At 44.5% G+C, this 23235-nt stretch overlaps 1 protein-coding gene and 1 long non-coding RNA gene across 2 annotated transcripts in view; both read right to left on the bottom strand.

Annotated features, from left to right (window-relative positions):
* KIF26B (kinesin family member 26B) overlaps nucleotides 1-8027 on the bottom strand; it is a 329942-nt gene extending 321915 nt beyond the window's left edge. The window contains exons 1-2 of the mRNA XM_068155679.1: nucleotides 7785-8027; nucleotides 7117-7518 (exon numbers count right to left, since the gene is read on the bottom strand). Coding sequence (XP_068011780.1) covers nucleotides 7117-7518; nucleotides 7785-7847 — 465 coding nt within the window. The 5' untranslated portion in view covers nucleotides 7848-8027. The remainder of the gene's footprint in view (nucleotides 1-7116; nucleotides 7519-7784) is intronic.
* An 11623-nt stretch (nucleotides 8028-19650) lies between these two features.
* LOC137445722 (uncharacterized) lies at nucleotides 19651-21909 on the bottom strand. Its single transcript, XR_010988465.1, has 3 exons — nucleotides 21741-21909; nucleotides 21238-21414; nucleotides 19651-19847 (listed from the first exon to the last, which is right to left on the bottom strand). It is a non-coding gene; the product is annotated as an uncharacterized lncRNA (long non-coding RNA).
* Nucleotides 21910-23235: the final 1326 nt, after the last annotated feature.

Genomic DNA, 23235 nt, shown 5'->3' with positions numbered 1-23235 from the left:
ATAACAAGAGGACACAGTCTCAGGCTGCACCAAGGGAGGTTCAGGCTGGAGGTCAGGAGGAAGTTTTACACAGAGTGATTGCCCATTGGAAAGGACTGCCCGGGGAGGTGGTGGAATCGCCATCACTGGAGGTGTTCAGGAGGAGACTTGACAGGGTGCTTGGTTGTATGGGTTAGTTCATTAGGTGGTGTTGGATGATAGGTTGGACATGATGATCTTGGAGGTCTCTTCCAACCTGGTTTATTCTATTCTATTCATGACCTGGATGAGGGGATTGAGTCCATCATCACTAAGTTTGCAGATGACACCAAGCTGGGGGCAGGTGTTGAGCTGTTAGAGCGTAGGAGAGCTCTGCAGAAGGACCTTGACAGGCTGGACAGATGGGCAGAGTCCAATGGCATGAGATTCAACAAATCTACACGTTAGCCACAACAACCCCATGCAGTGCTACAGGCTGGGGTCAGAGTGGCTGGAGAGCAGCCAGGCAGAGAGGGACCTGGGGGTGCTGGTTGACAGTAGGCTGGACATGAGCCAAGTGTATCCAGGTGGCCAAGAAGGCCAATGGCATCCTGGCCTGGATCAGGAACAGTGTGGCCAGCAGGAGCAGGAAGGTCATTCTGCCCCTGTACTCACCACTGGTTAGGCCACACCTTGGGTCCTGTGTCCAGTTCTGGGCCCCTCAGTTTAGGAAAGATGTCAACAACTACCTGAAGGGAGGTTGTAGCCAGATGGGGGTTGGTCTCTTTGCCCAGGCAACCAGCACCAGAACAAGAGGACACAGTCTCAAGCTGCACCCAGGGAGGTTTAAGGTGGAGGTTAGGAAGAAGTTCTTCATAGAAAGAGTGATTGGCCATTGGAATGGGCTGCCCAGGGAGGTGGTGGAGTCACCATCACTGCAGTTGTTTAGAAAGAGACTTGATGGGGTGCTTGGTGCCATGGTTTAGTTGATTAGATAGAGTTGGACTCAATGATCTCAAAGGTCTCTTCCAACCTGGTTAATTTATTTGGGTTTTTTAAACTGTGATTTACTATAGGAAAGTTGAATAGAAGACAACTGAAAATAAAAATGGGTAACATAAGTCACTGGGGATTTGAGCGCCATACACCTATGAATACGAATGCAACCATGGTATGGTCATCTAAAACAACCTTGCTCCAATGACTACCCCATGTTAAACTGTTTGATGAGAGATCACCATGCCTTTCAAACATGCAAGCTAAAGGTTCTAAACAGCAGCAGCATTTCAATGTGTGATGGCAGCAGACTGCTCACAGTATTAATTTGCTACTGCTTTCTAGAAGAGCAATATCTTAGTTATTGTCACTTGTCAGTGTCATAGTGCAACCAAAATTTGGTCTAATAATTGGAAAGAGCTTTCTGCTCCTGGGATACTACTTTGTTTATCCATCAAGGTGCTGTTACATACTACAGCTTACTTAAAGTAAATATGCAATCTGCTTTTCTGCAATTAGGAATAATCCTTGAATTGCAGCTTTAGGAACAAGTAATGCTGACTAGGAATTATTTTTCCAGTGGTGGAGGGGAAGCCCATACACTTGTATTCCTTGCATTTTATTAATATACACATCAAGATCTGCATGACATTTTGCTAAGATTTAAGCTAGCAATTTAACTTAGAACATCCCTCATGCTCTTGACATGTAAACTACATGTCACAAAATGTCACAGTTCCTACTACATCATTATGTAGCACATGACAGTCAAGTTTATTGCAGTGGCAGACTGCAAGTTCAGTGCTTGGAAGCACCCCAATTATATGATGTCAAAGGCTACGTGCTGCTGATGTGGCAAAACTGAAATGTCTTTTGACCCCATATGCACAGCATTGCAACATCCTAATAATGTGTTGATGCAGGCATGAATGCCATTACAGGTCAGTGGCCCATAATGACAATGTGTAACATTTTTTCTGACAGTCTGGAATTCAGCATGAACTATGTGTCTTCTTCCTCCCCTCCAAAACACCACAATTGTTGGACAAGACTACTATGTTTACTTCTAGCAAAATTACTATCTAATGATACAAGATGATTTCAGAGATCATGAGATATATAAAGCACCTTGAAGGACTTTTGCCACTTAATAGCATGAAGAGGTCAGCTACAGACTAAGCATTGACAGTGTTTTCAGATGCATAGGCAAGTCTCTAAACCAAGGAAAATAAAAATACACAATATCCCAACAACAGACACAAGCTGATTCAAATTTTGGTCATACCTAGAGAATTATTTCAGATAAACGTCAATACTTGCTCCTCCAAAGATCCATGTATGATCTAAAAGCATTTTATTTCCTGATAGGAGTCAGGAATTCATTAGATATAATCCTGTCTATTCCCAATCTCCAGGACACTCAGTAATGGCAAGCCTTTTTGATCCCATAGAGAACGCTGCAGAGCTAACAGTTTCAACAGCTTCCTAAAATACAGTCTTTAACATACAGTATCTTCACCCTTACCTCAAAGATATTTTCAAGCTTGAAAGGAATAATTATAATCATTTCCTATGCTGACACTATGAATTGCAGCAGCAAGACTTCCAGCTGCTCCTAGAAAAAGGTTTTACATTAATTCAGAGGTGAAGGTAAATCAGCTTGTCTTCTCCAGACGTCTGTAAACAGCTGTAATCCCAGGGCAAGTGAAGTACCTTGCGGTTTCCCCAACTTGCCGGGGAAAATACAATTGTAAGAAGATTCACAGATGAGTTATGCTAAATGTTTGGTATTGTGACCTGTGATGCAACACTAAAGAATGGTGGTTGTTGCCTAAACTTTAATAGAGTTAATCCTTCCAAATGCTGACAAATTACTGCCTCAGGCTGTTTAAAATCACATTTCTAATGCAATAATCCCATCTGCATTACAATGAGTTGGGATGAAATGATTAGGTGCCTGAGATTTTTTTTGCAGAGTGAATTAAGTCACCATACAGACTGGCTGTGCTTGTTCACAAATTAAAGGTCTGGGCGGAAATGAAATTCCATTATTCTGCCACTTGTTAAGCTTCAAGGAAGGTTCATTACTGTCCCATTTCTACTGGGAATGTTTCTTAAGTAGCTACAAGCTAACAGGAATCTATTTTTCATTAGATCAGTTTCAGGGATTTCCTCATTATTAATATTAGTCAAGTCTTAGACTAATGAATGCCTATGAAACAGAGAAGGCCAATTCAACCATATGCAAGGGGAAAGTGAGATAGAACATCAGTAAATCTGTTAAAAAGAAACCAACACTGTACCCTAAATGCAAGTCTTTCCCCTTCTTCACAGACTATGCTAAACCACAGCTTGCCCAATTCTTAGAAGCAGATATTTTATCTACAGGATAGTTCACAGTATAAACCGTTTAACAACATCAGTGCTATCGATCTGTATAATTTAAAATAGTGTTTGTACTTCCCAACCCAATCATGACATGCCCAAGCAGCTGTTTATGGCTACACATTCAAATTACCTCTTAAAGGCTGTCCTCAGGATTTTTGGAATCCTGTACTAACAGATCTATAACAGTCATCTTGAGACTATTCTTACTAACATGCAACTGATTTACACACAATATAAATCTGATACACAACAAGAAGGCAATGGGATTTCACACAAATTCTGATGAAGAGGGAGTATGATGCCCTAAGTATCTATTCTAGACCTTTGTCCAAGGCCCTTCTGAAAACAGCCCCAAAAAGCTAAAGATTCAAAACTAGTGATTTGAGATAATCCTTATGAGTATGCAGATATTTGACCCTAACAAAACCTCTACAAAAACAGCCAACAAATGTTCCAAGATCCTCTCAGTTACAAACTGCAGTGTGCAACTATAACAACCACCTGTGCTAGTAATTTCCCACAGGTGTGCTTTGCACAGGGGTTGCAATAAGATTTAATTCTCATAAAACAATTCTTTGTATGCACATGATTTCTGTACATCATTAAGTCACATCTGCATCACAAGTGGCAGACAAAGAAACAACAAGCTTTTAGCATTTTTCTTTTTGCAACTGGCAGGGAACCTGGCATTTTAAATGGTTTAAATAAAGCAGCACAACTATAATTGTATATTCTTCACCTTTGTGCCAAAAAAAAAAACCACCACAAACCAAGTTTTCATCCTGTTGACATGTTAGAAGAGAATGCTTCTATTTAAGACTGAAAGCTCCACACTTCACCACTAACAATAAGCTAGTCAGAGGCAGTCCACCCTAGGTTAAGTGTGCCTTTTTCTGTATTAAATTAAAAGCTTCAGACCGTGCATAAAGCCTGGTCTATTTATGCAGCAACTAAGTATACCACTACACACTGCAGACAGACACAAACTTTTACACGACTGATCACTGTAGAAAACAGCATAGGTTCACATTTGGTTAAGTTACGGCAGATTCCAGTATCTGCTACTAGATACGTGTTAAAACAGATACCCTCACGTTCTGCAACATAGAATATCCTGAGTTACATGCATTTCTAAATACAGTATAAATGTGAAACAGATGCCACAGACTACATTAATAGCGATAATGAAGTTTCTAAGCTGTCTTCAATATCACCAAAAATTATGCAAGTCAACTAGATCAAGAGTGATACATTTTAGTTGTCCTAATAAAGGCATACTGCAAATTAGCTGTGTCCTGGTGGGCACCACAGTCTTGAAGCGTAAGATGCTTTGCAAGTTCTGAGGGCATATTCAGTACTAGGAATTTATCTGCTCCTTCTTGCACTGAATTCAGTGGCAGAATCAATTCTACCCAAAAAATAAAAAAACAACCTATTCCCATAGCAGCAATCAATAGCACACCTTGTGGGACCCTGAAAAAATGCTAGCTACATTAACAGTCTGGTAAACTCCAGCCTCAAACCAAACAAGTTTTCCCCAGACATGACAAATTTCCACCCTGTACATTTTGCCCTCAGAGAGCAACCCCAGAGCATTACTATGGCACACAACTGCAAAGGCAGATCGCAGGTGTGGGCTTGGCCAGCTCAGCCAAGACCAACACCCTGCTTTCCTTCCAGTAGGCACTGATAGGGTTATCCCACAGATGCCAGCAAAAAAAAAGAAAAAACACTTCTAAGACTGGCACAGAATACCTGGTCCAAAAAGTCAGTGCCACTAGCCATGATATTTGTATCCCATACCACCAAGACCAAAGCCTCACTGTGCCAAGCAACATCTGCTAATAGATCAGAGGGTCACCATATCCTGCAGAGTACTTCTGCCACCTTTCTTCCCACTAAAAGCACACAATGGGGAACAACAGTTTGGCAAGTGGCACTCCTATGGAACTGGAAGGTTTGGAAAGGAGATGTAAGAAAAAAAGAACACAGGTAAGGGGTCTAAAAACAGAGAAGTAAGGCTTACTACTGACATGAATAAAGGTTGGCCAAGCAACACCATTGGTTAAAGTACATGAACAACAGAACAGATACACAAACAGTGGTAACATAAGCATAACATCTCAGGAATCCCACAACAATTAGCACTACTGCAGTAACAGAAAACTGTACAAATCTTTATACAACTGCAAAACCTGCCAATTTCTATTTAATGCTGCACAAAGGATACAAAACCTTGATGCTTATCAGTTGGATGGGGGCAACATAAAACATAACCTCAGTTATGATTGCTCACAGATCTGTAACAGTAGTTTCCCACCCTTACCCACAGCAAGTAATCACTGACAAATCACATGAAACTGAAACTTGTCACAATTTCAGTAGAGGGTCACTTTCCAAGGAATCAACCACATATGAATATGGGTAGATTGACTATTAATTGTGGTGGTTCCCCCTTCCTTTCTTCATGAATAATTCAGTTAAGGCAGGGCTTGAAGCAAAGTAACAACCAGCCCTTGAGCCTTTTGTTCAAGAGGGTACCAACCCTCTCAAATAGCACATACATAAATAATGGAGGGTACAACACAACAGCAGTATCAGGGACCCTTTCTCAAGAGTCGTCTCTTTTCCATGATAGCTCTTTATTGTAACTACTAATGAAAACTCTGAAGTGGAAGAGTAAACATTATCATTTGGTAGTACCTAGACCAAACAGGACCAGCAAAATTGCATTGTATTACATTCTGGGAACTGTAGATTCATTTACAACACTCACAGGGTTGCTATGGAGGAACCCAATGATCGCTATTTTAGTAGCACAGGGTCAGCTGAAGGCTGTTGGTCACTCTTTTAAGGGCTGGTAGCCTTAATCTTTATATGCACAATAAAAGTGGGGGGAAAGGGGTAGAAAAATAAAAACAAATAATTTCAGCGTATGCTTTTGGAGGTACCAGATTCCCCAGCAGAGGGAGAAAGAAGACTTAAAACTCTATCCATGATCAGTCAGATAAAGCCAGATTCAGAAATGCTTGCGTGCTCTTTAGGCACAGGATTATTCAAGCCAACACTAGGGGTCCAGCAGCATTGAGTATTTTTAAATCTTCTTAATTAAAAAAATAAAAATTAAGCTCTAGCGCTTCTGGGAGTGAGAAGCATCACCAAATTGTCCTCGTGTTAATGACACCCAGGAGAGCTGGGTTCAATGCCATGATCTGCCACAGCCTCTCCGGGTGACCTTTGGGCTCACACAGCATTTCAATGCCTCATCTGAACCTGGAGCTACAAGAAGGGTGTTTCCTGCTCCTGGCCCTGAAATGGAAGTACAAACCATGGGCATCAGACCACACACACCTTACTACTGAGTTGGTTTCCAAGTCTCAGGATGTTTTCTAGATTCATCCTATAGAGATCAAAGGCATCAAAACGAGAAGAGAGCAATCTGGCATTCCCACCCTTGCTTGCCCCTCACCGGGAACAAGAAAAAACACAAAATCACCGACAATGCAATGAGAAAGGGAAGTAAGGAGCGAGCTTAAGGGACTGTCACAGATGCCCCTCGAAGCCTGACGGCCCTTTAGAGATAGAGGTACCCTGCTCCTCATGAAGCTGAAGGGATGAGGAAAAGGAACACGACCAAAAAGGACCCAACCCAGATAAACCCTAAAACCCACCATGGTGGCATTGCCAGAGAGGAGCCCAGGTGGCCGGCAGCCCCAACGGCCGTGGGGGGCCGCTCCCAGCATCCCCTCCTCCCTGTCCCGGCCCCTGCCTCACCTTGCTGCTGATGGGCCCCGGGATGAGGAGCTTCAGCGCCTGCCTCTTCAGCTCCGCCAGGCGGGCGTTGCAGTGCTCGCACCAGGCGCCGCGGTCAGAGCCCGGAGAGGAGCTGCCGCCGCTGCCGGAGCCTGGCGAGCCGGTGCCGAAGCCCGGCGAGCCGCCCAGGGAGCCGGGGGAGCTGGTGCCAATACCGGGCGAAGCAGGTCCCGGCGAGCCAGTGAAGGAGCCCGGCGAGGAGGTGCCGGAGCCGGGGGACGGGGTGCCGGAGGAGCCCAGGGCAGAGCCGGCTCCCTCCGGGGCCGGGCGACCCCCTGCCCGGGACTCCTCGTACGCCTTCCGGTACCAGCTCTCGGGGGAGAAGGGAGCGGCGGGCTTGGTGGGGGAGCAGGGGTCGGTCACCTAAAGCGGGAGAAGGAGCAGCGGGTCAGGCAGGGACCCCGGCGGCGCCGGCAAGTTTCACTTGGACGCTCCGCATCCGCGGTGGCTCCCGCGCCTCGCCCGCCCCCGCAGGGCGCCCGGAGCCGCCGTCTCCCGCCGGGCAAGTTGAGGAGGGCCGGGGAGGCGCTAGCTGGCGGCGCCGGTAAGCGGCTGCGGGCGAGGGGCGCGGGAGCCTTGGCGCGGCGGTAGTCACCGCTCCCAGCCACCCCCTTCAGCCGACAACTTACCCCGTATTTTCTGCTCCGCGCCGTCACCGTGATCCTCTCCTTACTTCCAGCCACTGAATTCATGGTGGCTTCGCAGCGCGGCGGGAGAATTTCCTACAGGTTTCCCAGTCCACATCCGAAGGTAATAGCCAGCCCCAGGAAGCCCGCAGCGGAACAGGCAGGCTGCTCCCTCCGCTGCCGCCGACGGGATCGCGCAGCCCTTAAATGCTGTCAATTCTCAGAAGCACACTTGGGGCTGAGGCTTCTTCCCGGTCGGTTTTTCCTCATTGTCTTCTCTCTCATACCCTTGCAACCCTGGTTTTCAGAAAACCACCAACATCCAGTGCAGGAGCACTCCCTCGGTAGGCAGAAGAGCTCTCTGTCCTCTGCCACAGGGGCAAAGCATCCAAGGTAGCTTCAGCGAGGTGAAAGAAAGAGCGGGAGCGGCGCTCGCCCTAGCAGAGGTGCTTTCCGCCTCCGCTACAGCGGCAACTTGTTTCCTTCTCCAAGGTTTGTAACTGAATTAAAAGAAATCCTCAAAAAATATCGGGATCCAGGCTCTGGGAGGAGCCTCCGTGTCCCTCGCAGCCAATATCCTCCTGCCCACTTGGGCCCGACAGTTTTGCAAGGGAAGGCAAGACAAGACCCAGGCTGCGATGTCCTATGCGCTCCTCGGTCAGCGGCGGAGCTGTAGGGCCGGCTGCCGTGAGCAAGCTACTGGAGCCTCACCGCGGGTCAACACGCCGCCTCGGCGCCCAGGAGGGTCCATTTTATTTTGCAGTATGTCTTGATTGACGTCTGTGATTTCCCCCCTCTTCTTGAAAAGGGCGGGCGGACGGGCAGAGGGGAACCTTGTTGCTTCCACCGCAGTTATTGGTTAGTTTCCTCTATGCACGGCTTTAATGAACATGATTTCACAAGTGTTCCCAGTCCTCCCTAAATAACTAGGAAAGAAAAGGAAGCTGCATGTATGACAGCCACTGGCATCTCTTTTCTGTGTTGTAATTTTACATGTATTAATCTAACTTGCAGTCAAGGGCATAATTAATTGATCTCCTAACAGCGAAATAGAATAGAATTAACCAGGTTGGAAAAGACTTTCGAGATCATCAAGTCCAGCCTATCATATGTGTCCCTATTAATCCTTCCCTTCTAATTATTATTTCTTTTTGAAGGTCATGTGTATTTGGTTACAATTTTTTTTTCTTTTTTTTTTCTTTTTATTTCAAATCCTGCAGAAACCACAATCATCTGTAATAAATCTTCTTCCTCAAAAGAAGTTGCTGATTTTCTCTGAAATTAATGCAATAAAGAGCTAAATGCCAGATCCCCAGATAGGGTCATAATATGGATGGGTTGATGCAATTGCAAGGGCAGAACACACAGGGGACTTGCATCCACCTTTCCAACCTCCTATTGTTGCTTCCACGTAAATGTATCCTTCTAGCATCCCTATGTACCTGGGCTGTAACAGCTGTAAGGAAATAAAAGCAGCCCACTGCATCATTGCCTTTCTGTTTTCACAAATATTCTGCTGGCAGTAAAGATGTGCAAGATGCTCTGCTGTGTTTTAATTTCACTAGATTATCATCCTTAGAATGGAACAGCCATTCCTGATGTGGTTAAGAAAGCTTTAAGGCTGACATGAGCAATGCCATCCAAGGCAGCCAGGCTGCATCAGTAGTGCCCTATACATTCAGAGAGGTGCCTCCAGAAAGCTGACCAAACCAGCAAACAAAGGAGATACGCACCTTAGCCCCTGCTGCATGTGAATGGGTTTCACATAAATCCACATGCAGACATCCCGTGGTTTACTCTGTAGACAGACGTGATAGGGATGACAAGGTAATGCAGGGAAATGCCGTGCAAGCCTAGAGCAGTGCCGAGCAGGTACACTCTCGAGGCCCCAAGACACCAACTGTAAGCAGCCACGTGCCACTCGCACCACCATGTGTAACTGCTCATTTTCTGGGCTCAGCGATTCTGGTAGCAAACTGGCATATTTGCTTTGTTTTTCAGCAGACCTTTAATTAGCAAGCTGCTCGCTATGCCTGCCTAACCACATCTGCTCTGTCAGTGATCATCATCCTGAGCCCAACAGCATGCCTCCCTCAGGAGACGATGGCTATGCTGTGGGCAACGGGCAGCAGCTCGATGAGCGTGCTGACGAGTTCCAATCCGCACATTAGGTCGCTAAGCACCTTCTCCGCAGGTCCTCGGGCCCGGGGCAGTGCGCAGACCCCAGCAAGGCAGCACCTTATAGCAAGCCGCTGGAACGCAGAGAACAAAAAGGCCGGTAAAGGCTGTGCGGTTACCGGCAGTCTGGCAGAAGGAGCACGGAGGGAAGGCGCCGGCCCGCCGGAGGCGAGGAGGGATGTGACTGACCGCGCTCCTCCCCAGCTCGACGGGCACGTTCGCGGTGGGTACTACCCGCCGAATGCCCGCAAGCCGTAGCCGCACCACTGACGACTGAACCGCAATTGCGCCACCCACGGGAGGTGGGGTGAGGGGCAAGCGGAGAGGAAGCGGTGGGTGCTGGTGGGCCTGGCGGGACGGTACGCGCGGCCCTGCGGCGTTGACGGGCGGCGAGCGCCCTCTGCCGGCGGGCGCGGGTACGGCTGTGCAGTGTGGGCAGCGAGGCGCGGGAGGGAGGGTGCCGCCTCGCCCCTGGCCGTGCCCGGGCGCCGCGGGCAAGCAGCCAGCTACGCCGGGGCAAGGGATCAGTAACGGCGTGCCTGCGGCAAGCAGCACTGACCATCCTTCAGAGAAATTCCAGCTGTCCGTGGGGCCGAGGGATCAGGATCCTCGCGGCACGCCTGCAGAGGGGTGTCAAAGTGTGCCTTTTCCCAGGGCTAGACTCCTGGGGCTTTTAGGATAGGGGATGTCGCCTTCCTGTCAGGGCATGGTGACTCGGTTTCTGTGCCCAACTGCTTGCAGGTGTGCCATCTGTGCCGTGCTCCTCCAGACCACTGAGCCTGTGGTAGGTCACCTGCTCTCAGCCAGCTTCTGCCCACCTGGCATAGCTTTCCTTCATTCCTGCCTGCTGCCCGGTAGGATGAGGGCTCCAGCAATAGCCTAAATGAACTGAATTCATACCCAGGGCTGGGTGCCTGCCAGCAGTGTGGCTGAGGGGGATTAATCTCTGGCAAAGGGTCATTGGAGCAGATGAAGTAACCCTGCAGGTATTAGAAAGGATATATAATTTTTCCTTTATTATAAATTATACTGCAATATTAATCAAAATATTAATAACCTTTATTAATATTAAAATTGCCAAAATGTATCAAAAGGTTTGATGTACGGTTAGAATATATCTATAATGGGATGTACAGTAATTGGGCAACTATAACAATTTAACTGTTTTATGCAAACCAGGAGGAATACAACAGAAAGAGAACACCCCAGGAGCAAAATGGCGCTCGACCACAGTGCAAGGGGGAGACTCAACAAGCACTGTTATGCCAAAGAGGCAATGAATTAATTACTCACAGCTGGTAGTACCCAGGTAGGGAGTGCTGCTGCTGGGTAGAGGCTTTGGGGCACTCTCATGCACCAGGCATGGCAGTTTGCCGGCAGGAATGCCACACAATCTTCAATGGCTGGTCTTGCTTCAGCAGACAGCAGGCTGTTAATGACACTTCTTCGCAATGGGTGCTTGCTTTGTCCTGGGTGAACTAAGGTGCAGCAAAATGCTGCTCACAAGGGGAAGCAGGGTTGGCTCCAACTCCTAAGTTTGTGGCTGTTCTTGTAGCTGTGGTGTATATGCTCATGGCTATATCCCAGGCACTGGACCGGGCAACTCGAGGCTATGCAACTTGAGGCAATTTTAAGCCAGACAAGGTCCAAGTGGGTTGAAGCATGCAAGGCTTGAGCAAGGCAAAGGCAAGGCAAAAGTAGGGCTAAGCAAGGCAAAGGCAAGACAAAAGTAAGGCTAAGCAAGGCAAAAGCAAGGCACAGGCAACTAGAAATCAGCCTGTATGTAAATCTTGCTTGAGATTGATTGGACTAATAGGGCATTGAATCCAGCACATAGTTACCCAATGGGAAGTGGTTCTGCCAGGCTGCGGCCAGAACACATGCCCTTATCATAGATACAGGGCTGTTTACCAGACATGCATGGTCCTGTCCCCTTTGTTCATCTTCCTGTGTTACCCTGGCTTTCTGCAGGAAGGAGGGGGTGAGAAGAGAACCATGTCTAGACACCTTAGTGTCTGTCTGGGTTTGTGCTGTGGCCATTTGGCCCTAATGTGACAGAACGGAAAAAAAAATCCAATCCATATGTCAAGATCTTAAGGATTATGTCCATGGCTTTCTCAGTCTTTAGCTGATGGTTAAGTTTGGTTTGAGTTGAAGAAGCAGGGTCATGACCAGCAAGGAAAAGGAACATCTCCAAGCAGGAGACTGGGATCTCAGCACTTGGTGAAACTGTCAATTGAATTTGAAGAGACTCAGCAGCAAATTTTCATTTCCTCACCTCTCAGGTTTGAGGGAGTGATACAGTATTTGATCAAATTTATAGGCTGGAAATATGATAAAATATGAATATGATTTATGAGATATATACAAATTATTTTTCTGAGCCAATTTGATCCAGATTAATTTGCCTGGTCAATGATATGTTAATTACACACAATAGGATGCTAATAAACAGGGGAATAACATGTTAGGAAAATCAGAACTTGGAATTCAGAGGAACAAACTGGAAAACTCTTATACACATGAAAACAAATGACAATGTCACCTCTGGTGGTGAGATCAACCACAAGGGAGTTAAGCAACAGGTAAACAGGCTATAAACCTTAGAAATAACCAGGTAAATTAGCGTAAGTTACTCATGAACTGCCGAGCTGTTAACTACCAAAACCTACCTAAACCTTTGCTGAATGAAGTGATGCTCCGAGTTCATATATGTAATCCAAAAGGCAGGAATAATCCAAAAGGTAGTATCCAAAATTAGAGGAAGTGAGAGAGAGGGAGAGCACACTGCTGTGATTGAGATCTATGACTCAAGCACTATGCTGCTAGGACAAAGAAGCTAATTGCCCTGAAGACAGCAGCACGGAGTAAGTGCTTGTTGCCGCCTCAAATCCCATTAATGAACAAAGGGGGAGAAGAAGATAGAGTTGTGGGCTCTGAAATTTTCCCCTATAAATTCCCTTTTTTAAAACTGAATGGCCCAATGGCACATTCCCTATTCAAATCCCACCAAACAGTTCAAAATGTTGTCTGGCGGGCAAAACTGCACACGCCTTCTCAGATAGTGTCTGACACGTGCAGTTGCCTCTCTGAAACATGAAGCATGGAGTCCAGCTTCCACCCCCTCCAGGCAGCCTCAAAGGCATCTGCCTCATGGCTTCTTGACCTCAAACCTGGACCCTACGACGGGGAGGGAGAAGAAAGGGCAGTGGCCAAACACGTTTAGCTGGCTTGTCAATGCCTCTTCCAGGACAGGAAGCTGTTAAGAAGGCAGCATTGTAAGAGCTCCTCTTGAAACCTGCAGTCTTGCATGACTTTATTGGCCAGTCCTAGGCAATGTCTCTGTTGCTGTTGGATCAGTTCTCACTCCTGGCAGGTGTCAGTATTTACCGACATTTTGGGTCATTCAAGAGAGGCTTCATTGAACTGTAAAAAAAAAATGTAAGCTGAGATACTCCAAATTTTCCAGTTCAAGCTATTTTGCTGCTAAAATATTCCCAGGTCTTGTTATTTTGTGTTGGCCAAAGTACAGGACAGTGTTATCACTCCTGCAAGAAGCTCTGCTAAGAACTCTTTCTCTGGGCTAATACCTTCCTCTCAGAGAAGCACTGAAGTATGTCTTTCTCTCTCTCTTTAGGCTCCCTTGTGTGGAAGTTGATAAGGTTTTCTTTAGAATTCTTCCTGCTCCATGTTTTACTAAGGCACGACAATTAGCAGAATCACAAACATACCAATGACAGGCAGCTCCACAGTTACCTCTGGATTCCAAGTTTATATATTTCTTCTGTTATCATAACTAGTACTCATGGAAAATTAGTCCTGCCAAATAATTTGTGCTAGGAGTTCAGAATCAGACTAATTGTTGTTCTTAATTCCACACAAAGCTAAACAAAATGGAACTGTTCAGACATTTATAAGTAAGTGAACAAGAGTCTTGGATGCAGGCTTAAATATCAGAGGTTCGAGCAAAAGCTGGTCTACAAAGCATTGAGGACAGACTTTGATCTCGATCAAGGCATTGCACCTCTATGGACTTTTGTGAGTTGTGGTTTTGGTAGTATACAGTTTCTAGTATACAGTCTCCCTCAAACCACAGTGCATTTGCAGTGGTGTACTATCACTCTGCTGCTTTCAATGGATTTCTTCAGAGTATATCTCAGTGTGGGTGCAATTAAATCTGACCTAGAAGTTCAGCTTCATCACTCAAATCTGAGACGCTGGCACAAGCCCAGTTCTGTCAATAAACAGCAGTTTATGAGAGCTGGAAATGTTGGTTGATCAGAGAAATCCTTTGAGGTGTTCACATTTATAATAAGTCTCAGGATAAAAAGGTGACAGCAACTGTAACTTGAAGAGTCATCACTGCCTGCATGGAAGCCACGTTTCCAAGTTTGGTCTCAGTATTGAGTCTTACTTACAATTTTAAAAAGCTTCCCTGGGGAGATTTGAAATGCCTGACAACTCTGATACTTGCTTAAAATTGCATATTAATGAGCTGGAGGCTGTTGGAGAACAGGAAAGAAATTGAAGGCATTTGTGATACAGAATTAATTGTAAAGAAAGAAATAACTCATTATTAAGAGATACAAATAAAATCACCAGAACTTCCCCAGTTTGATATATTTCTTCTCTAAAACTATTCCAGTTCTTGTTCTCATGCCCTTGCCAAAGTATAGGATCATTTCAGCAACAGGCTTTAGCACATTGAGTCCCTTGCTCTTTTGTGTAGTACACACACCAGCAGAAACATGCATATTCACAGGGTTTAGGAGCCCACAGTACAGGACCGCATTTGTACATCTGATGTTGCAGGTAATGCTCCTTCTATAGTACCTGGGATATACTACACTTCTGGAGAGTTTTTCAGCTTGCTCTTGACAATTCTTGAGTATGATATCATGGATAGTTAAGACTAGACATTTTGTCTGAATGAGCTGGCTGCTGATGTGTTTGCTTTTGCATCCACTGTTCTGAGGGCAGCTACTGGACATGTGCAGAGTGCATGATTCCTTAGCTGACCAATTCCTTAGCACACTGCATAGAGCAAAACAATAACATTCCATGTGTGCCAAGAACAATATCCTCATGTTGGCACCCTTTGATTGGAACATGCTGCAGAAACCACCTCCTTGACCTGCTGGCACCTCTTATCAGCAAAAAATTTTAGCTTATATATGTGGTTGGATTTTACTGGTTAAGGGATTGATAACAAGGAATATATAAACAGCCACTCTGAGCAATAGGGACTTTGGTTAGGGCTTCGGTTAAGGATCTTTGGTTAGGGCTGCTGCGGACTTCTGCTTCTGTTAGCTACTTCTGGCAAGGGCTTCAGTGTAGGGATGCTTGGGACTTCTGTTAGCTATTTCATCTGTTAAGCGCTTCTGGGACTTCTGTAAGTGGGACTCTGAGGCTCTCTAATGCTGGGGATTCTACAATGTAGCAATAAAGGACTTTTGGGAGTACTTCTGAGATTCTCTGCTCTCTGCATTTCAGAAATCTCATTACTATAGGGCAACGGGGTTCATGCCTTCATTCATCACCCAATGGCCCCCAAATTGGGAAGAAGAAGAACATTTGCTGTGGCACACTTTCCAACGCAGTCTCAAGATTTACCTTGTGTGTCAGCATAATAAAAGTCTGACACTGGAAAATGTCTACTCTTCATGCAGTGCTACAATCCCTAGTTCTGAGTGGTATAACATGGACAGGAACTCTCTGGGTGGTCCTTATTACAGCTTTTACTCCTTGCTGTTACCAGCATTTCTGCATCAGTAGGCTTCAAACACACTTTGCGCTTTTTTCCCACTCCAAGCAGCAGTGTTTTGCTGTCAGCCTTGCAAGGGTATGTATCCTTGTGTACTTAGTGTAGCCCTTTTGCCTCATTGTGCAGGTGCTTAGGCTGTATTTTCTTTGCTCCACTGATAGCCTCCTTGAATCTCTCCGCAATATGAAGGGGAGCCATTTGTGTTCAAATTTGGACAGTCTCATTCTGTTGCAAACCAGTTGCCTTTAAATCTCATCCTCGCCCAATACCAAAAGCAATCTGTTTCGCACAAAGGGCTATTTGGTTTATTTTGAATGAAAAAAAAAAAAAAATCTTATCTCAATTGTAAAATATTTCATAGATTTTCTAGAAACTGCTGTCATAGTTCCTGCCACACAGCACTGCCTACTTTCATAAATCATTATGTTCTCAGTAAAAATCAATGCCTACTTATTAATACAATACTGATTTGTGTTTCATAAATAATGAAGGATGTCGTGTTGTGCACATGCATATGCTCACAAAACAGGTTTCCATGGAGAAGTTTACAGTTATTTTTTGTAGCAGGATGTAGTGCAGCGACACATCTACAGCCAATTTCAGTTAAGTTCATAAATTCAAATACTGAAATTTTACATAATCCCGTTTTCTGTTACTGAGGGACAGTAAGCATTTATTGCAACTCCAGAACTGAAGACTAGCCTTAAAAATGGGACAAAATGAGATGTACCTGTGAATCCCAAAGTGCCAAGCCTGTGCAATTTTACACAGAACAGCAACAGAGCAAGAAAATATAGGAGTAATGACAGCCAGAGTCACAGACTCTGGAGGAGAAAAGTGGGAGCTGCTTCATGTCTAGAAACTCTGCTTGCCTCTGTGGGCATGTGGAAAAGCCATTGATTGCTTGCTGTGCTGGACTTGGTGGAGCCATATACAAAGTAATGCTACAGCATCACTTAGCATTAGTGAGGTTGTGACAGAAGCTGCCTCAGCCAGCAGAGCCATGCTGAGGGGGCCCATGGCAGCCTGAACCTCTCTGGCACACTGCTAGTGATTCTCCCTGAGCCAGTACTGCAGCCACTGTTCTGAGGGCAGCTGCCGGATGTGTGAAGAGTGCATGATTCCTTAGCTGACCAATTCCTTAGTATACTGCATAGAGCAAAACAATAACATTCCATGTGTGCCAAGAACAACATCCTCATGTTGGCACCCTTTGATTGGAACATGCTGCAGAAGCCACCTCCTTGACATGCTGGCACCTCTCATTGGCAAAAGATTTTAGCTTATATATGTGGTTGGATTTTACTGGTTAAGGGATTGATAACAAAGAGTATAAAAGACAGCCACTCTGAGCAATAGTTATATTGGGTTAGGGACTTAGGAGCAGCTTTGATTAGGGCTTTGGTTGGACACTTCTGCTTCTGTTAGTTCACTATTTCTTCTGGCAAGGGCTTCAGTGTAGGGATGTTGCAAGGGACATGCTCAGCACTTCTGTTAGCTGCTTTGTCTGTTAAGGGCTTCCAGGACTTATTCTGTAAGCAGGGATTCTACAACGTGGCAATAAAGGACTTCTGGGAGGACTTCTGAGATTCTCTGCTCTCTGCATTTCTGGAATCTCATTGCTGTACAGCAATGGGGTTTGTGCTTCACCCACTGGCTTCCAAATTGGGTAGAAAAACAAGTCAGGGACAATGCCTGGAGATATCAGAGGGCAAAGGATTCCTTTTAAGCACTCTTCAAAGACTCTCCTAACTACCTAGGGGCCAAGGAAAAATGTGTCTTACAAAATAATTATTCTCAGTAATCTTTGTAGAGAAGAGAGGAGAATGGTATTAACAAATAACAGCATTAACAGGAGGAATGTAGACTAGCATGTGCCAAAGTTAGAAAACAGGCAGGGTGGCTGCTGGAGGGTAGCAATTGCAAAGCTGATGTGCATACCTGCTTCACCCTGGGAGCCAGGGACACAAGCAAGCAGTGCAGCCGGCATAGAAGGTATTGAAGTGAACAGGAAGCCCTGAGAAACAAAGAGTGAGGCACTTATCACATTTTTATGCTGCATCCTTTCTTGTTGCAGGAGTAATTTATAGCAGTGCAGATCAACAGCAAAATTGGCATCACTGATGCTAGTCTATCGCAGTCTTCAATATGTAAATTCCTATAAAAAAGGCAGCAGGCTTTTCTTTTCTGCCCCTCAGCTCACCTGAGGCAAACTAATTCAATTTGGTGCTCAAATAACAGAGCTACATCAGAGGTCTCATACCAGTAGGTTCCATAGATTTTTTGTTAACAGTAGACACTCCAGATCTGTGAGCTTCCATTTAATCTGAAACTCTTTTTTGCCTCCTTCTCAAACTTTTGATATATTTCTTTTATCACCAAGTTTAAGGTTAAAAGTGAACCTTATAGCCCTCAGATTTCCACAAATTTTACTGCTCCCTTTTTCCCTTTGCTGTACATTATTTCATGCTGATTTTATTCTTTATAAAGCAACTGCAGAGGGCTGATGACTAGCTTATCTGGCTGCCATTTCCTTCATACCTCTTTGTTACCTGCCTCTAGTTAGTCATTCCCTTGAAAGTCACAGTTTGGTCCCTGTCTTTTTCTCTTTGTCAGCTTGTTGGCAGCTGGGGGAACAGATCATAGTTAAACCTGGCACCTCCCATGGACACAGGGCAGTGGCCAAGAAATGAAAGCTTCTCTCTTTGCTCTTCCCTGTCTACCACGAGTTTTCCTCCAGCTTACTCATGTTTTCCTGCTCCAACTACTTGAATAACCCACCATGGGAGTTCAGGAGGATTCATGACTAGACCCAGATGACTACAGTTTTTGTGTCTGCTCATTAAGGGATGCTCAGACTTGGCAGAACAGCTCTGGAATGCTTAGAGCAGCAGACCAGTAAGGCACACCTATTCCTCAGAGGAACACTCTGAGGCTGAAACTCAGGGTGGGCATTGTTTGCTGTGCATGGGAACTTCTCTCAGGTTTAAACAAATCAGCAGTCTTGTCACTGAGCTCTGCAGTCAGCACTGAGGGAGATTACTCCATCAGCCCAGGCAGGCTTGGTTAAAGTATTGGTTAAAGTTTCAGGGTAGGCATACTCACAGCTTTAGGAGACTCTCCATCTGTCCCCTCAAGCTGTGCTATGTCCCTAGAAGCAACACAAGCAAAGGACAGCTGTGTTCAGAAACGTGTCACCACCTGCCTTAATGATGTGGCTCTTTTCTGAAGCATAACTATTCTATCAAACACCACAACAGAAGGAATACAGTCCCATACTTTGGCAGCTAGGAACACACACGCAGTTTCAGAGGTGGGCTGGCAGCAACTGATGGGCATTTCTCCTACTGCTGGGAAGCTGTGGCAGAGTGGAGTGCATTACCCTGGGTTACCAAGTTGAGCAGAGCTAGGTGTTCTTTAGAGAGGGCTTGTCTGCTCGTAGCAAATTTAACAATTTAATATAAATGGAACTTTAAATTGCCTTAATTAAATCCATCTGACCTTCTTGGATGTTATTGTTTGGATTTAAAGCTCCTTTTACTGGTTATACCCATTTAGTTTGTACCCATGTGAACAGGTGCAAGCTGAACGGGAGAGAGACAGCTTTAATCTGGTAGCAGTGTTCAGCATAAAGCTCCATCACTTTGACAAAGCCAGTTTAATGTAACAGCCTGTCTTGATTTAACCCCAGCCGACAACTAAGCACTACACAGTCACTCACTTGCTCCCTCACACCCCCAATGGGATGGGGGAAGAGAACTGGAAAGGTAAAAGTGAGAAAACTCATGGGTTGATATAAGAAGAGTTTAATAACTGGGGAAAATTATTATTATTATTACTACTATTATTATTACTATTACTATTATTATTACATAAATTGTCACCAAAAGGAAAATAACAACGAGAATTAAATAAAACCCAGAAAAGACAAATGATACAAATTAAAGCAATTGTTGACTACCAACCAACTGATGTTCATCCAGTTCCCAAGCAGAAGCCTCCTGGCCAACCTTCTCCCTAGTTTATTGCTGAGCATGACATCATACAGTATGGAATATCCCTTTGATATGCTGAAGTCATCTGTCCCAACTATGCTTCCTTCCAATTTCTTGTGCACTCCCAGCCTAAACAGTGGAAGGATGGTGTGAGAAGCAGAAAAGACTTTGACTCAGTGTAAGGTCTGCTGAGCAATAATGAAAACATCTCTTAATTATCAACATTGTTTCCAGTACAAATCCAAAACATGGTAGTGTGACCGTTTTCACCGTTCTCACCACCACAGGTAGTTACACTGAAGAAAATTAGGCCAGCCAAAATCAGCACACGGTGATAACTGCACTGTAGAAAGATGTATCTACCTGTGCAAACAACTTTGCTGGTGGAGGAGGAGGTTAACAATCTTACAAGGTTGGAGTCCCCTAGTGTTCCTCACTGCCTCTTTCCCAAAAGTTTCCCTCTAGCTTCAGACCCATCAGGATATGTCTTTATGCAAAGACAAGGCATCACCTACATTTAGAATAGAATAGAATAGAATAGAATAGAATAGAATAGAATAGAATAGAATAGGAAATAGACCGGGTTGGAAGAGGCCTTCGAGATCATCATGTCCAACCCATCATCGAACTCCATCTAATCAACTAAACCATGGCACTAAGCACCTCATCAAGTCTCCTCCTAAACACCTCCAGTGATGGTGACTCCACCACCTCCCCAGGCAGCCCATTCCAATGGGCAATCACTCTATGTCTTTCTTTAGCTTTGTCTATATTTAAAAAATGATCACCATGCAATTAGCCTTATTGAGCATCATAACCAGTGCTGGGCTCACCACTGTATTCATTGCATGATGTCTGATATGATCCAATGGCATCAACTTGCAGTAATTTAGTCTGAATCTACCATCACAGACAGGGTTAGAGTCTGAAAAGTGGTTGATGCAATAGGAGAGTCACACCACTGTTCTGTGACCAAGATGGTTTGGACAGCAAGCAGTCAGGTATTCAGCATGAAAATGCAGTGTGCTGCAGTGACAGCTGAGGCTCCTGTCTGAAAATACAGGCCAATGTTCTGCCAGTGTTAGGGTACTTGTTAATAATTTTAATGCTTAGTGAGAATCCTTGAGTACCAGTGTGTTCACACAGTTACTTCTTCAATGAGACTGAAAACTGCAAATGGCTTTTGGTCCAAAAGAGACTGAATCTGTGCCCTCAAGCTGGCAAACCTGTGTGTGGACATGTGTGGGATGCCATCTTGCACTGCTTGGAGCAGCCAGGGCTGCATTATCCAAATAAACAGGCACAGGACAGGGCTGGAGAGGCATCTTGAGAAGAGGATGCCTTCTAGATCCCAAAGGCTTGGGTGATTTTGTATTCATCTGTGTGCTTGTTGGCAGTGGGATGCTGGTGTTTGCTCCCATGTTATTTACACTTTAGTCTGTATGAAAATGATGTCTTTGCTAGGTGGAGGAGATACTGCAAGCCTAGGAGGTGTGTTCTTTCAAGTTTTTTTACTTACAAATGAATAAACAAGCCAGTATCAGTGAGTGGAAGATCTCAGGAGAAATTGATTTTTTTCTGTTGCATGTTAGGCCGGCTCAGAACAGAACAGTGTAGTGATTCTGATTTTCTTTTTTCCAGGAAAAGCTGCACTCTGCCCCAGAGTGTTGATGAGAATCAATGTAAGGATCCCCCTCTAGAAAGTAACATATGAAAGATTGTATCATTCAGAGAGTTTTCATCCATTTTGGGCTTCAAGCTGGTGTATTTATCACAGAGAAAACATTCTAATTGCTAAAAAATACAGTGAAATCTCTACAGGGATTGGAAAGAGTATTGACAAAATTTCTAAAGCTTAAGCTGTCCTACTGCATGCCACACAGCTGTGAAGTTGCATTCAGAATACCTGAATGGTGATATAACCCATCTTGATGGATTGCCATCCCATTCCCACAAAGATTGATGTCTCAGGAAGGTGGTTCTCAGAATTACTTGGAAAACAAACTTCTTTGTCTGACTTACCTTTTTTTTCTGTCAAGTTTGTCCAGTTGTTCACATTCTTCCACATGCTTGACTGGAACAAATTTTCTGAGACTTCAAAAGGATGGTTGTAACCTTTTCAGGAAGTGTTTTAGGAAGCTGCTGAGATGCTAACAGTTGAGGGAATCCATGTAAGTTGAGGAGGCTTTGTTGAATGAGTTTCTGACAAACTAGGTAATGAAAACCCTGTTACATGTAATTTAAGTTATTCTGGAAAAGAATGGGCATCTAGAGCCATATGGCAACTTCAGAATTACTAATTGTTATGTGAATAACAATCAAATGTTAACTTTTTAAGGAAAAACTTCTTTACAATGAGGGTTGTTGAACACTGGAACAAATTGCACAGAGAGGTAGTTGAGGCCCCATCCCTGGAGATATTCAAGGTGAGGCTCAACAAAGTTCTGGGTGACCTAATCTAGCTGAGGATGTCCCTACTCATTGCAGGGGGGTTAGACTAGATGACCTTTAGGGGTCACTTCCAACTCGAGTCATTCGATGGTTCTATGGTCATTCTATTAAATGAAGGCGACAAAATTGTTGTCTTCTTCAGGGGAAGGTCCTGACAACATTCAAGAGTCTTGCAAAGGATATGTGGATGTGTTTCTTTGTGTGACTTTGCATTTTCTGTGTTGACAGAAAAACAGGTAAGTCTCCTCCTAACAAGAAATGTTTACTACAAAGGCTACCTACCTGCCTCAACACATGCTGCTCTTTTTGTTTATAGCATGCTAATGAAACAAAACTGGGGTTAATTAGGCATTAGAATTGTGTTCAGACTTACTTAAGGAGAAATTAAAACTTTAAGAAATGAAACAAAATCCTTTTAGATACTTACCTATAGAAAGTTATTTTAGATATGTCATGATCATTACCAGTAATGGTTCTGTGAACCAGTCTTGAATAATGATCAGTTAACATTCCTTTGAGTAAACAGGCCAAGAAGATGCTTTTTAATAGACTACATAAATGAAGCTAGCTTGCTAACTAAACCAAACATCCTCTATACTCAAGATTGCTCTCAAAGCTTTAGCCACATGGAATACTTATAAACAGCATTCCTTAAAACTCAAGAACCTTACAGCTCTTGATAGACAAGGGATACCTACATACATCACTACCACAAAGACTTTTTTTTCAGGGAACACAAGACTAATCTTGAAATTCTTCTGCATGCCTTCTTGAAACAGATTATAATTTCCTTAAACAGGGTTTGCATTTTCTTTCTGCCAGGTGGCTGGTGCCAGGACATGGCATCTCAATGAAACTTGTCTTCTTGTCCACTTTGACTTCACATCTGTTGCAAGAAGGCCCAGTATACCTCTTTTTCTTCCCAGGCCAAACTTCTTTTTAGAGTCTTAAAGATGTCAGTAAGATGAATAAATATGAAGAATCTGTCTTAATATACCTTGCTTACAAGGAAATAGCTTCTTTTGATCCATGGACTACATTGGCAAGCGCAGACCATGCAGATGCA

Source organism: Melanerpes formicivorus, unplaced genomic scaffold, assembly GCF_026170545.1.
Source record: "Melanerpes formicivorus ecotype bairdi unplaced genomic scaffold, bMelFor1.0.p_v2 SCAF_2, whole genome shotgun sequence".
NCBI lineage: Eukaryota > Metazoa > Chordata > Aves > Piciformes > Picidae > Melanerpes > Melanerpes formicivorus.
This window is presented reverse-complemented; position numbering and strand designations above follow the sequence as displayed.